The sequence below is a fragment of the Pleurodeles waltl genome, chromosome 12 (assembly GCF_031143425.1).
Source record: "Pleurodeles waltl isolate 20211129_DDA chromosome 12, aPleWal1.hap1.20221129, whole genome shotgun sequence".
NCBI lineage: Eukaryota > Metazoa > Chordata > Amphibia > Caudata > Salamandridae > Pleurodeles > Pleurodeles waltl.
In genome coordinates, this window is record NC_090451.1 from 674,982,030 (window position 1) to 674,996,335 (window position 14,306).

Consider the following 14,306-nt stretch of genomic DNA (forward strand, 5'->3'; position numbering starts at 1 on the left):
TGTGCCCAAGAGAGGACTGAACGTGTGTGCGAATAGCATAAAGTACAAGGGGTAATTTCTTCTCCCAATCTCTACCTCCGTCGGAAATACTCTTCCTGAGTAAGGATTTAATGGTTATATTATACCTCTCCACGAGGCCGTCTGTTTGGGGGTGATATACTGATGTTCTGATCTGTTTCACCCCTAGTGTTTTACTCACTTCTGCCATGAGCCTAGACATAAAAGGGGTCCCCTGGTCTGTTAGGATTTCTTTAGGGAACCCTACTCTGGAAAACAAATCGATCATTGCTTGTGCGATCACCTTAGTATGCATACTAGGGAGGGGAATAGCTTCTGGATAACGGGTGGCGTAGTCTACCAATACTAAAACATATAGCCTACTGGACGGGGTGAGTGGACCTATACTATCCATGCCTACTCGTGAAAAAGGGGTCTCTATGAGTGGCAGGGGCTGGAGCGGAGCATGTTGGTGTGGAGATGGATTAAATAATTTACATTTTGAACAGTCAGAGCAGTGCCTATGTATGTCCCCGAAAACCCCAGGCGAATAGAACCGCCGGTGTATTGCCTCCTCTGTTTTTTCTCTTCCGAGATGCCCCTCCCCATTGTCTCCATGAGCTAGATGCAAGACCTGTTGTCTGTGACTTCTGGGAACTATCAATTGTTTTTGCCTCCCCTCTTCTGTATTTGGTATTTAGTGTAAGAGGTGATTTTGTATAAGGACTTTTTGAACTACCACATGCTCCTCGGGGTTCAGTGCTTGGTGCCACGTGTTTTTCAGTGAGGGGTCGTCACGTTGACTTTGTCTAAAGTCCCCTGAGGCGGTATACACCTTGCTGGCTACAGCCAGACTAGCACTGGGTACGGTATGGTGATCTTGCATATATTGTTGTCTCTGTACTCTTTTTTGTTATCTACTGAGGGGTTCCTTTGGGTTGCGACTTATTCCCTCACCTGCTCCGAAGGGTACTTCCTCCACCAAGTTTTAAGAGTGTGCTCCTGACCTGCTTTGGTTAACAAAATGAGAAAGTCCTTATAGTCGGTTCCAATGATAATGTCCTCTTTCAGGTGAGGTAGTATGCCCACTTTGAGGGTTTCTTTTCCTTCTCTCCACTGTAAGTGTATCCGCGCCACCGGGTAATACTTTTGATCCCCATGGACACAAGCGATCAACACTTGTGATTGGGGTATTTCCTGTCCGTGTTCTACTAATTCATGACGTATTACGCTCTGGCTACAACCAGAATCAATTAGTGCTGTCCTCTCCAGGCCATTGAGCAGGATAGGGAGAGTGTAGGTAGGTCTGTCTCCACCGGCCCAGAATACTCTTCCTTTTGCTACTCCGATTTATGTGGACAGTATCTTGCTACATGACCCCACTCTGAGCAGTTGTAACACTGAGGACCTGTGGTGGGATAGGGGGTTTGAGAGAGGTTGTTCCCTAGAGATCGCTCCTGCCCCTGTAACAACATTGGTCTTTGGGTTGTTCCTCTCCCCACGGTTGGGCGCACAGGAGCAGGGGCTGGGTATCTACTAGGGTTGGCCCTGAAATCAGGACCTCTGTGATATGCACAAGCGAGATCAATAGCGGTTTCATTGGTCAGCCCCGGATGTTGTCTCACCCAGTTACAGGTGGTACTGGGTAATGCATCCAAATACTGTTCTAGGACGATGATATCAAACATTTCTTCTCAGGTTTTTTCGGTTGGGTGCAGCCATCGCCCTGCTGCATGTTGCACCCGATAGTACAGTGTTCGGGGATTCTCTTGTGATTGCCATTTGGTTTGTCAGAATCTGGAACGGTAACTTTCGCTGTCTAGTCCTACCCGTTCTAGTATTGTTTTTTAAATATCTTTATAGGGAGAGTACCACTGGGGTTGATAGCTTGATAGTTAGCTTGTAGGTGCCCCGACAGTAGGGGGGCAATATATTATCCCCATTTCTCCTCCGGCCAGCTCGCCATGGTTGCGACTCTCTCAAAATTGGTGAAAAAGGAATCCGGGTCTTCGTGTTCCTTGTACCTTTGCAGCACGCTGCTAGGCACATTGGGATGCACCTTCGTGTGTGCAATGGTGTCTGTGAGTTTCCCCAGGGCGGTTTCATGTACCAGTTGACTGTTCACCATTATTGTGGTCTGGCTCTTGAGGGCGGTTTGTAGGGCTTCTCTCTCTTCTCTAGCTTCCTTCATTTGCTGCTCCCACATTAGTTGCAGGTGACGCTGTCCCTCCGCCAGCTGGGCAATGACGTCTGCCATTGTGTGTTTCTCCTCCATTATGACTTGTTTCGAATATCCCACTTCTGACACCAGAGTAAGTGCACAAGAGGCGTTGAATAGAAGGGTGAATATGATTTTATTGGTTGCAAACAGTAGTCTAATGTAATGGATATGCGTCTTGGGTTGTAGTCTCTCTCCAGCTCTCTATGCCAATCAGGGGTTCACGGTTTTTTCCTCTTCTATTTTCTTCCTTTTTGGTCTCTCGGGAAGCATATGTGGGAAGAAGAAGAATAGTCTCGGTAGGTATTTTGATTTATATTTTATTTCTCTGTTTTCTACCTGTCTCTGTCTTTCCCTTTTTTCCACTGCTTTTCACTTCCTGGTCTTTTGGGTTTACTTTTTCCTCTCTTTCTCTGCTTCTCTCCCTGTCTGTCGATACTTCTTTTCCTGTTCTCTTGTACGCTTCGCGTGTCTTCTCTGGTTACTAGTCTACTCTTTTCACCTGGTTTGTTCCCCTTTTGTTTCTGGCGCGCTGCCACTTGAATTGCTTATAGCTTGTTTATCTTATCCGGTTCGCTATCCTTTTCCTTTCCTTTTCTGCGATTCTGGTTACCTCTTTTCCTTTAGTCCCGTTTTCCTCTCTCTCTCTTCTCCCTCTTCCCTTTGTGCCTTTCTCAGTGTTAATACGTGCCCTCCACCTCCCCGTGTACCTATTACATATGGGTTTTCCAACCCTGGTGTTTTCCTTCCCCTCCCAACCTCCCTAGCCCTGTTCAGGAGACTGCCACGCACCTGCCGTTACCACGCTCCTCCTGGAGCGTGGCAGGTAGTCGCATTCTGCTCCCCGGAGTCCGCACTCTTCGTCCCCGATTGGGACCACCAGCTTTCTCTGCGTCTCCCTCCTCCCGTCCTCAAAGGGAGTGGACTGCTCCGTGCAGACACGGGAATCCTTCGGTCGCCTCCTCCGCTGTTCTCTCGTCCTCTTCCTTTTCCGTTGTCTCCGTCGCCGTTCTCCTCCCGATCCTCCTTCTCTCGTTGGCCTCCATCTTGTCAAAACAGAAAGCTCGGGTTTTTAAAGGTCCATTTCCCCACCAGCGGTGACGTAGGTCCTCGCGATTGGTGGAACATGGAGATGCTTCCGGGTCATCAGGGGCAGCGCCGGCACAAGCAGGGGCACAGTGCGGGCCGACCCAGTCCGAACCGTCACAGGTACTTTATTATGGTCTTTCAAACTATAGGATAAATGTTGTCACGTATGTTACCTTACTGTAATGATATTAATTTATTTTTAAATCTGTTTGAGGTTGAATGAATGTATTTCAAAAGCAGGACTTCATTATTACTTATTTTGGGTACCTTAACTATTTTGTATGGTATTGGTAGAAATATTTTTAAATAATGGACTTGATTCATTTTATTGAGATCAACAACTCAGTTCATGGTGCAAATATTCTTTTACATTATATGTATCTTGATGGAATGGCATGTGTGCTAAGCACTGGACAGACGAGCTGTTATGTGTACAACTCACATGACAAGTTCAAAAAAGGTATGGTCTGACTTCCCCACACTACTTTAGTTGAATAAACAAACTAACTTTGTAATTGTAGTGTCACATAATATTTCTGAACTACCTTAAATATTTAATTTTAATAAGGATTCTATTGATAATTTAATATAGCAACATATTTTAAAAAATCATAATGGAAATAAATGTAGTTTCTGTTTTTAATGTAATTTTAACCTAATTATCATGTGCAGAACTCATAGTAAATTTTATATTACATTTAATACACATTACTTTCTCCTGATTTATTATGCTTTCTGGTTTCCTCTGTTTTGCTTCAGATTACTCTTTTAAATTCTCCATCAGCTATCAGATAATATTCTACCATATTTCATTGTGAAGTTTTACTACTTTATGTAATGATAGAAATTGTTTATGATCTATCTATCTATCTATCTATCTATCTATCTATCTATCTATCTATCTATCTATAAATCTTGACTTCATAGATGTCATTCAATTCAGAAAGTCCATTTTCTGGCTGAATTCACCACATGGAGGTTAAGAATTCTTTTTAACACTGGTCAACGGAAAGCAAAAAACACTTTCATACATCATACCCAAAACAAGTCACATTGCCAACATCATTCAGAAGCAATTTATTTTTTAAGCTTCCCTGATCAACATCACCGTGAGCTAAGTTGCTTTACATCAGCTCTGCCACCCTGATAAACAGCTCTTTGTTCTTCCTGCAGTATAGCATTCCGTCTTAATAGTTTGCTCATCATTTTGTATAGTTTGTGACCTGCTTTGGGGAAGCCAGCATTCCTGATAGACATTGTAAAAACGTGGGTGCATAGCTGTGCTCACCTGTAATAGTATGTACAATGATGTGTGGACACATGGGTACAATCTATGTGTTTTTTAAGGCATGCACTATACAAATACAAAATTGTCTATGCAGATTCTTGTTGCAATATACCTTATTGCCACTTACAAAGAAATGTAGCGTAACAGTCAAATAGAGGACTGGTCTTAAAAAAGTGTAGGATTATTATCTAGATTATTGAACTTTTCACAATTTTGTATTCCATCAGAGCTATATGGAAATATATATGTGATTTTATTTAACTAACGATATTGAGTATTTTTCTATTGGAGTATGATGAACAATATGAGTAGATAGATCTTCTTTCAAACAGTATCTTTCGGATACCGGAGAAAGATAGGTCTTCAAGGTCAACCACAGGTGTCTTTTTGAGTGGGGGTGTGGGGGTGCCAGTTGGATATCTTTTGAATGGGACCTTATATACAAGATAAAGGGTATTGAATTCAACCATCTTCTTAACTGGCATTTAGAGGCGTGCCATCAGTGGAAGAAAGATGTTCTTAGAGCTCTTCAAGCCATGAAAAACAAATTCATTTTCTCTAAAGGTTGATTGCATGAAGCATTCATCTTCAGATTGCACCTCTTAACATATAAAACGTCACCTAGAGCCATGTATGTTTTTTCTTTTGTTTCAGCTATATAACAAACTAACAAAATGTTACAACTTGTCTTTTTCATCCATTCAGTATTAACATATAATATTTATTTTCTTTACATTGGGTTGCCAGTTAATTAATTATTGTCAAAATTAATACAATAGCCTCCAGTTCCATCTTTACCCTTAGATTCCACACCTCCAGTGATACCTAGCATTAAATATATTTTTTTCATTATAGGGTTAGAAACTAAGGTGAACAATCACCAGATGGGTTGATGTTGAGTTGAACAAATGGGAATACATTCGTGAAAACTAGTAACTTTGGGCTGAAGTGCAGTCTTATAAATCGTCTATGTTTTTGTTATTTATTCTTTCGTCTTTGTGTTACCTTTCCTTAACAGATGGTCTCTTGTATTCATTTCAGGCTTGAACAATATAATAAAACATTTGGGAATAAATATACAGATAAGTATCCCTTCACTGGAGGAGATGATTGCAAAGACCTCCATTGCAGTTGTGTATTTCCCTTGTGTGCTCAGATATCCAGGAATGAAAGACATCCATACACTAAGGAAGACAAGCATGCTGAAGGTGATCCATTTGGCCTCATTAAAAGTGTCAGGCAAATTTCTTGATAGGAAGGCCAGAATAAAGCTGCCTCCAGCCAGCATCCCCATGTAGCTCAGCATGCACCAGAAGGCAGTCTCTGAACATTCATTACACTGCACAACGATTGTCCCAGTCTTTAGTTTCATGTTGGTGTCTGGGAAAGGAGGGCAGAGAAGCAACCAGCTGGCACAGATAATGAATTGACCAAGTGTGCAACCAGAGACTGTAAAGATGGGGACCCGAAGACCCAACCACTTCCTCAAGTTACTTCCAGGTTTTGTGGCATTGAATGCAATGACCACCATGATAGTTTTGGCCAAAACACAAGAGATGCACACAGCGAATATAACACCAAAGGCAGGTTGGCGAAGCACACAGGTAATTTTATGAGGTTTCCCAATGAAGAACAAGGAGCAGAGAAAACTGAGCATCAGAGCAACAAGGAGAATGTAGGTGAGCACTCGGTTGTTCGCTTTAACAACAGGAGTATCTGCAAACTTAATAAAGATAAGTAAAATGGACAGTGTCTTCAGTGAGCAATTGATTCCTACCAAGACCAAAACAATACCCAAAAGAGTGTGGTAGGAGAGGAATTCTATTTGCTTAGGGACACAGGTGTCACGTTTGTCATTGGACCACTGATCTGAAGGGCATTTCTGACATTCTCTTGCATCTGAAAGAAAGTCAATATATGTATTAGATGGTGCAATTTTAAAAACATTATCCTTCATGATGTCTTCCCCGAATGCTTATGGTTCTGGTACGTTAAGTCACTTAGCATGTCGAGATTCTGAGTAAATTACAGTTTTCCATTTTTTCTTCTTCCGTTAACTAGCCACAGGCTAAATTATATATTTGTCATTTCAGAAAATACAACCAGATTCCAGAGTTGTCTAAGTGCTACTAAAGTGCACTTTGAAGACACACCAGGTATATCTGAGGAAGTTGGCAAAACAGAACCAATGGAACTGTGAGCAAATAATCTACTTCAGGCTCTTCAAAGTAGTAGCTCGTCAGCTACTGGTAGCTCGCCAGCTACCTGTAAGTAGCTCTCCTGTGTCCAGTCCAGCCTACTAATTTAGAAGTGTTTGCTTGACTGAATAGATGTATACAAAAATTAGAAAGTGCATATTAGAGAGGGTAAATATCCACCTCCATATCTTCTGTCTTTTCTATGGGGGCTAACTCACACATGCAAGTTTACTACTTGGTACTAAATGTGAGACTAGCCATGAAGAGTGGTTGGGAAAAGGAACTTACTTACTACCTTATGAGAGGGATTTAGGGAGAAGTAAGGAGGGGTTTAGAGAGGGGTAAGAACAGGTTTAGGAAGGGACATGCCTACATCCACAAACAATGAAGCCCAATGCTATTCACAAACTGCACTTCTAAAGTAACTAAAGCAAAAAAGAGGCCCATAACATAGTAAATTACTTTGGTTCAGAGCTGGAATAAGTCCAGCACCACACATGGCAGACAAATGAGACTGCAACTCCCACCCATTGACAATAATGGAGGTAGGGACTCAAAGAAAAACTCGTGGACTTATGTACTCACAAACATTTTCCTGGGAGGCAAAAAACGTTGCCGCATTGATGCCAGCAGGGTGGCGGTCGGGTGGAGGGATTGAGTTAGTTGGAGGGCACCAGGGAGGTTTGGCGGTAAAGTGGGTATAGGGGTTTCGAAGCATGTGCATCTAGTGGCTGAATTGCACAATAGAAAACCTGGGATTAATCCTGACTTCCCAACTTTACCACATTGTATGATCCTAGGCAATTGTTTTATTTCACCTTCCCTCATTTGTCCTCATTATGACATATAAGAGGACCCCATAATACATGACTTCAGAATGTTTGCTGTACAAAACCTTCTCCTGTGTTTGATTAAAAGAAATATAATGTTGTTTATGTATAATAGGAACTGAGGCCACCCAAAGAGTGCACAGAACAACTGACCTGCCCCTTAGTTCACTATTGGCATTGTTGTCAGGGTGGGAGGGGGAGAGAATGAATGTTTCTAAAGTAGTATTTGAACACTATCACTTTTGTAAAAAAAAAAATACTTCTCCATGTACTGATATAATCTGACGTACGAAGGAGAAATGGTTCAGCATTTTAATGAAATAAACCTTATTTATTTTAAAGAGAATTTATCATATTTTTGAACGTCTTCTGCAAGATGTTTTTAAAAACGTAGGTGTTCCTAAAGTCAAGTGGTGCGGGAAAGCCTAGTTTCTTCCTTTCTTTAACGTCAATTATCCTTTAAATAAATGCTTGCCTTTGTTAGAGTTGATTCAAGTAAACAGCAGGCAAGTGCTGTTGTTGACCATGGACCACGTATAAAGGTCAAGGGGGGAACATGCGTCCCCTCAGGCTGCACTTTGAGTATCACTGCTGTAGGAAATAATGGTACATTTAATATTTAGAATAGTTGAAAGTATAAATAAAATACTTTAATGTTTAAAAATAAATAAAAATAAAGGATATTTATTATTTTTTTTCATTGTATCAGCCTTTTGTAAATGTTTACATTAACATATTAGCTTTTATTGAAATATAATTAAATACTTATAATTACTTATAAAAATTATTAACTGATTGAATACATATACACTTATTTAACTCTATACACTATGTTCAATAATTTGTAATGCATAATAAAATATTTTTTACTTTAGGTGAGATTTTTTTTATTTATTCTTCATTTTATTTTTATTTCATTGTATATCTTTAAATGACAAATTCACTTCAAAATTAAGTTAATATGGCTGTAGAATTTTGAAACTTTATTTTATATTTGAAATAAATAAAAAAACATTTAAAATAAAATTTATTATAGCAGAATTTTTACAATTGTTAGTAAAATAAATGTTTTTATTTTTTGTGCACTTTACCTTAGGTAGACTCCACAGTTGGGGTGGACACCTCCCTATTTTAGAGTACAGGGAATATACAAAAAAAAACTTTATAGTATTTTTTTTTAATTCCATATTTTATTATATTGGAAGAAAGGAATCTAGCTCATAAGAAGATGCACTTTATGATACCTACAGATATAGAATAGATAGTGGATGATGTAAGAAATTGCACTAATTGGAAAAGTAATGAGGACATTGTTTGACCTATTTCCTATACATTTGATCTCCTTTATGAATAAAGCTGTTTCATCAGATGGAAATATAAAACGAAGTGAATCCCCACAGCAGTATGCAACAGTTATCGACACATATTAAAAAATGATAACATGATGTGCGATGCTAATTGCAAAACTGATTATAATTGAATAGGCAAGCTTTATTTTATAATCTTCATATGTATCCCAATACTAATTTATGATAGTATTCATTAACAGACTTTGGATTCATTTCGATCTGCTTTTCAATACTCAGCCAACAGTTTCAAAATAGAGATGATTTAGAACCGATCTGAAACAGATTGATGCGAATGGTGTAAAGAAATAGATGGGAATTTGGGCTACTGGTAACACTAGTTAGCCTGACCTTTAGACTTTCGAACCATTAACATGTACTATCTGCAACCTTACTTTATTTTGAAAGTGTTTTTGTTTTGGGCTTCTTTATGTGATTCTTCAGTAGACCAATAACATAAGACATTATTTAAAATTTGGTGGGAATCATAGCTGTATTAGCAGATACATGTTGTGTCAGTCACTACAAAATAGAGAGTGTACTCTCTTATACTCTCCAAATAAAACTATTTTATCCATATCCATATTGTATCCATATTGTATTGTAAATGATGGGAACCAGTATTGATAGAATAAATCATGGCACAGATAATCTGTATCCTCAAAGATTAGTTTTTATGCCCAGAAGCTTAAGCATTTTAAAAATTCTGTTTGAAGTCTATACATCACATTTTATACATGAAGTTAATAATTGATCTGAAAGTAATAATACCCAATGTACATACATTTACCTTGTTTAGAGAATGGCTAGTATGCTAGGTATAGTTACTATTGAGAGATATGGCGACTGAGACTTAATGAGTAAAATAATTTGCAATAAATTATACATTTTCAAATAATCCTAAAATTCTATGAAATTCACATCAAGCATGATTGAATCTCTAACAGTTTTGTTCATTTAACTCTTGCGGTGTTTCTTTAAATAAATGATGTGGAGCTATCACTTGTCCAGTCTTTGAAAAATAACTTTAAAAGTATGCTAAGAATGATGGCACAATAATTCAATGCAGGTTAAATATTCTTTAATAAAAATCAATTAATACCTTAAATATTAGTGTTAATGCTATACAGTGAAGGATATTATGTGAAATCATTTCATTTTATAATAGGAGATTTTGATTTCTGCTATTAACTAATTTTATCCTCTCTTATATTATACTTTGCAAATCTGAAAAAAATAACTTCGTCCAGAATAATAGCTTGTTTTTGCTGTTCAGAGAACTGCAGAGGTTGGACTCATATGTTATAATTCACTACACCACAAGTTGTGATAATTCCCATAGGGTCATTGTTAGAAAATGTTGATTCTCTTTTTGCCATGTAAAAAGATGCATTTGGAGTTCTGCAGATTTGAAAAGGGTAGATAGTCAGTTTTAAGACAGAACATAACTCTAGGGTGCTAATGTTTTGTTTCCTAGAAAATGGGATTTCTTAAGATACAACTCAACCAGGTTATGAGTGTTTGTGTTTGCTGGTGACATCAACAGTATTTTATCATCAGAGGAAAATGTGCAGGCCAAAAATTGGAGTACAGAATATGCTACAATTATCTCTGAAAACAATAATACTAGGTGTGTGGACCTAGAAGGAAAGTAATCTTGTTTTAAGTTTGCAAATTGTTTTTGGGAATCTGGTTTTAGTGATCAAATTTTATTGTTTAAAAAGCAAAAATCTTGAACTTCAAATTTAAAATATAACCCCATTCCTATAAAAAAGTATATTTACAGGTTGAGGTTTACCCGAACTTACTTTTACATTTATTTTTGCTCACCAGAATTCTAGGTGGTACAACAGGAAAGCTTCACAAGACGTACTTACCTAGTGGCATTTAGCATATCAGATGAAAACCGCTCTGCCCCGGTGCCCATTCCTGCTGTGCATGATGTGGGTTTGTTCTCAGGTGCAATAAAGCCTCCTGTTCAAAAGCACAGCTTTTTTTGGGGCATTTAAAAAGTAAACAAAGACACATTGGAACACCCATTTCTCACCCTTAGAGTGGGATTTGGTAATGTGGGTTTCTCTGTACTTATAACAGAAAAAATACTTGGCAAGATCCCATTGTGAATTCCTGAAAAGTGTAAATAAAGGTGTGTTTTGGACATAAACGTACTAGATGGCACACATGGCTCCTCACTTGTGAATTCCGTTCATGTACCCAGAGTATGGCACTGACTGCACTTGCTTTGGTTCATTCCTATGAATTTAGCAATTCTTCTGATTGTTCGGGCTTTATTTTGAATATTTAACTCCAGTGGTGATGTTCTATCATGAAGCCCCTGCCCATCCCATTTTCATGAGACATGAAGGGTGACATTATACCACTTAGGACTTTATTTGGAGTTTGGAGGCTGGGATAACCCTGTCCCAAAGGTGTTGGCTATCCCATCCACCGTATTAGAAGTGCCCTAGAATATGATGCGCCTGTCGGTTTTGTGATGGAATATCCCATCTGCCAAACTCTAAATTAGACATTCAAATATGCTAAACACCCTGAAGAATAGATTTAGTCAAGGACGGATCAATAGCTGTTGTACTTACATATTGGCTATAGGCATTTGTGTTCCTCTTTATGTACATGTATGTTTATGCCTACAAAAATTAATAAAAGCCAAATGCTGAATTATTTTTCTCTTGTTCAAAATGAAGGCTATTTTTATATAATTCACTATCACTTTTCCAACTTTGTACTTGATTTGCCACCGCCTCGTCAAATAACAAAACCACTGTACCTTTGTTAATGTATGAGATGTTCTCTGTCTTTTGGCTCATGAGTAATTGATCCAGTTAAAAGACTAATTTAAACAGATGCATTTTCAAAGTCCTTCAAACCTATTTCTCCACAAACACAATGATCTGACAGAAGAAACTTATTGAATTGCATTTTGTATTTGAAAACACAGTTTTGACAGATATCTTAAATAACTACTGAGGGAACATGTTTGTTTTAGGTTGTACCTTCCCAGATTCCATCACATGATTGCTGCATTGGACGACATTGTTTTGTGGCAAACAACAAACATTGCATGTTTGAAGCACAAAATTATCTTAGGTTCACATGAAATATAAACAAGTGTGGTCACATGTTTTGCCTATCCAATTATTTTCATAGATTATTATTATTATCATCATCATCATTTACATCATTATTAGCAATACCATTATTATTACTATTAGTGTTATTATATTTATTATTAATATTATTATTATTATTATTACTATTATTATTATTAGCATTATTATTGTTATTTTAGTAGTAGCAGTAGGAGTAGTACTAGTAACATGAACAGTGGTAGAAGTAATAGCAATTATAATTACAGCAATAATAAAATAATAACAGCAATGTTTTTATTATTATACTATTCAGAATCTCATACCTTTCTCATTGGAAATTTCCCCTTCGGAGCATTGGATGCAGTCGAAGCAGCATGGGGGCTGTCCCTTGCGAGCAGCTTTCCTATACCCAGCGTCACAGCTCTCGCTGCACACAGAGAGGGGAATCTGAGAAAGATAAAAGAATTTTAAAAAACGTAATCGTATTAGAAGAACAAGAACAATACACCAGTTAGGATAGGAAAATAGGAATATATTAGAACATACTTACTTGGCCTGGGCAAAATGTAAATTATGCAGGTGCAATTCACAATTTTGGGAATTTCGCATTATACTTGTTACGTTAAACCCCTAATATTATACCTTTATGCCACTTCATGTAATTACACTCCATTCACGGCAAATCTTGATGGTAAATGTGCCATTTGAGTGGAATACACAGGAACAACAGTTTGAAGTGCATTTATTTTTTTCCCACTAATATTTTAGCATGACAATATTGTGTGACTGACAGATTTATCATTCATAAAAATACCCCTAATATCTATTTGGAAATGCACAGATGATACATACTCATTTTTCAGTGTTTAGGATTATTTTCTAAAAATGTGCCTGTAATGATACAGGCAATATTTATATATACAAGTACAAAACAGCTCATTGCTGGGATCCCAAAAAGTCCTTAGCAAGTCCCAGATGACCTGGAATGTCTCTGAATATTGAATATCTTTTGGCAATATGTAACTTTAGGAGAAAGGTTACACGGTGGTACTGCCTTGAAAAGGCTGCCAGAGAACAATGTTGTAATCAGCAGGGCAGCGCTGACTTCAGCACCACTCTGGCTGAATACAACCTGCACCCGCCTTCAGTCCGTCGGGATCGAAAATCCTGGTGGGGATGGCGGTAGGTTGGCATGTCTGCCCGCCAACCTCGCAATGTGGCAGTTGGATCGCCAATGTCGTAATAAGGCCCTAAGGCCCTCATTACGACCCTGGCGGTTTGTAACCGCCAGGGCCGCGGGACGCGGTGGCACCGCCGACAGGCCGGCGGTGCCCCGCGGGGCATTCTGACCGCGGCGGCTTAGCCGCGGTCAGAGAAGGGAAACCGGCGGTCTCCCGCCGGTTTCCCGCTGCCCCCAAGGAATCCTCCAAGCCGGCGCAGCTTGCTGCGCCGGCTTTGGGATTCCGACTCCCCCTCCCGCCATCCAGTTCCTGGCGGTTCTCCCGCCGGGAACCGGATGGCGGGAGGGGGAGTCGCGGGGCCCCTGGGGGCCCCTGCAGTGCCCATGCCAATGGCATGGGCACTGCAGGGGCCCCCGTAAGAGGGCCCCGCTTGTATTTCACTGTCTGCATAGCAGACAGTGAAATAAGCGACGGGTGCAGTAGCACCCGTCGCACCTTCCCACTCCGCCGGCTCGATTACGAGCCGGCTTCATGGTGGGAAGGTCGTTTTCCCCTGGGCTGGCGGGCGGCCTTTCGGCGGCCGCCCGCCAGCCCAGGGGAAAACTTGGAATGCCGGCCGCGGTCTTCAGACCGCGGTGCGGTATTCCTGCGGCGCAACTTTGGCGGGCGGCCTCCGCCGCCCGTCAAAGTTGTAATGAGGGCCTAAGTGTTTAAAACCCAGAAAGAGGATACAAAATGCTATTTTCATCCTTGTATTTTTTTCTGCTAATCCCTGTCACAAAGAAGCTGATAGATGACACATGGTGGTTAGGATATACATTTAATTTGGTGCTTTAATATGTGTTACCGTGTTTTAAATTTACATTTTTTACCGATTGTATGACACTGCACCCATCTAGCAAAATAACCCTGAGTTTGAAGGATAGGATTAATCTAAATGTACTTTTTTTTATCTTGCAGAGAGCCTCAAGTTTAAAGTGCAAAATAACTTGGATAGATCTTCAAGGCCAGTTGGCAATGAGTCAACATGTAAGCCTATAAGCAATAAG

The 14,306-nt window shown here is 39.5% G+C and overlaps 1 protein-coding gene across 1 annotated transcript in view; it reads right to left on the minus strand.

Moving 5' to 3' along the window:
- Positions 1 to 3,013: 3,013 nt before the first annotated feature.
- LOC138267192 (extracellular calcium-sensing receptor-like) overlaps positions 3,014 to 14,306 on the minus strand; it is a 38,657-nt gene continuing 27,364 nt past the window's right edge. The window contains exons 5-7 of the mRNA XM_069216043.1: positions 12,400 to 12,523; positions 5,598 to 6,491; positions 3,014 to 3,261 (exon numbers count right to left, since the gene is read on the minus strand). Coding sequence (XP_069072144.1) covers positions 3,014 to 3,261; positions 5,598 to 6,491; positions 12,400 to 12,523 — 1,266 coding nt within the window. The remainder of the gene's footprint in view (positions 3,262 to 5,597; positions 6,492 to 12,399; positions 12,524 to 14,306) is intronic.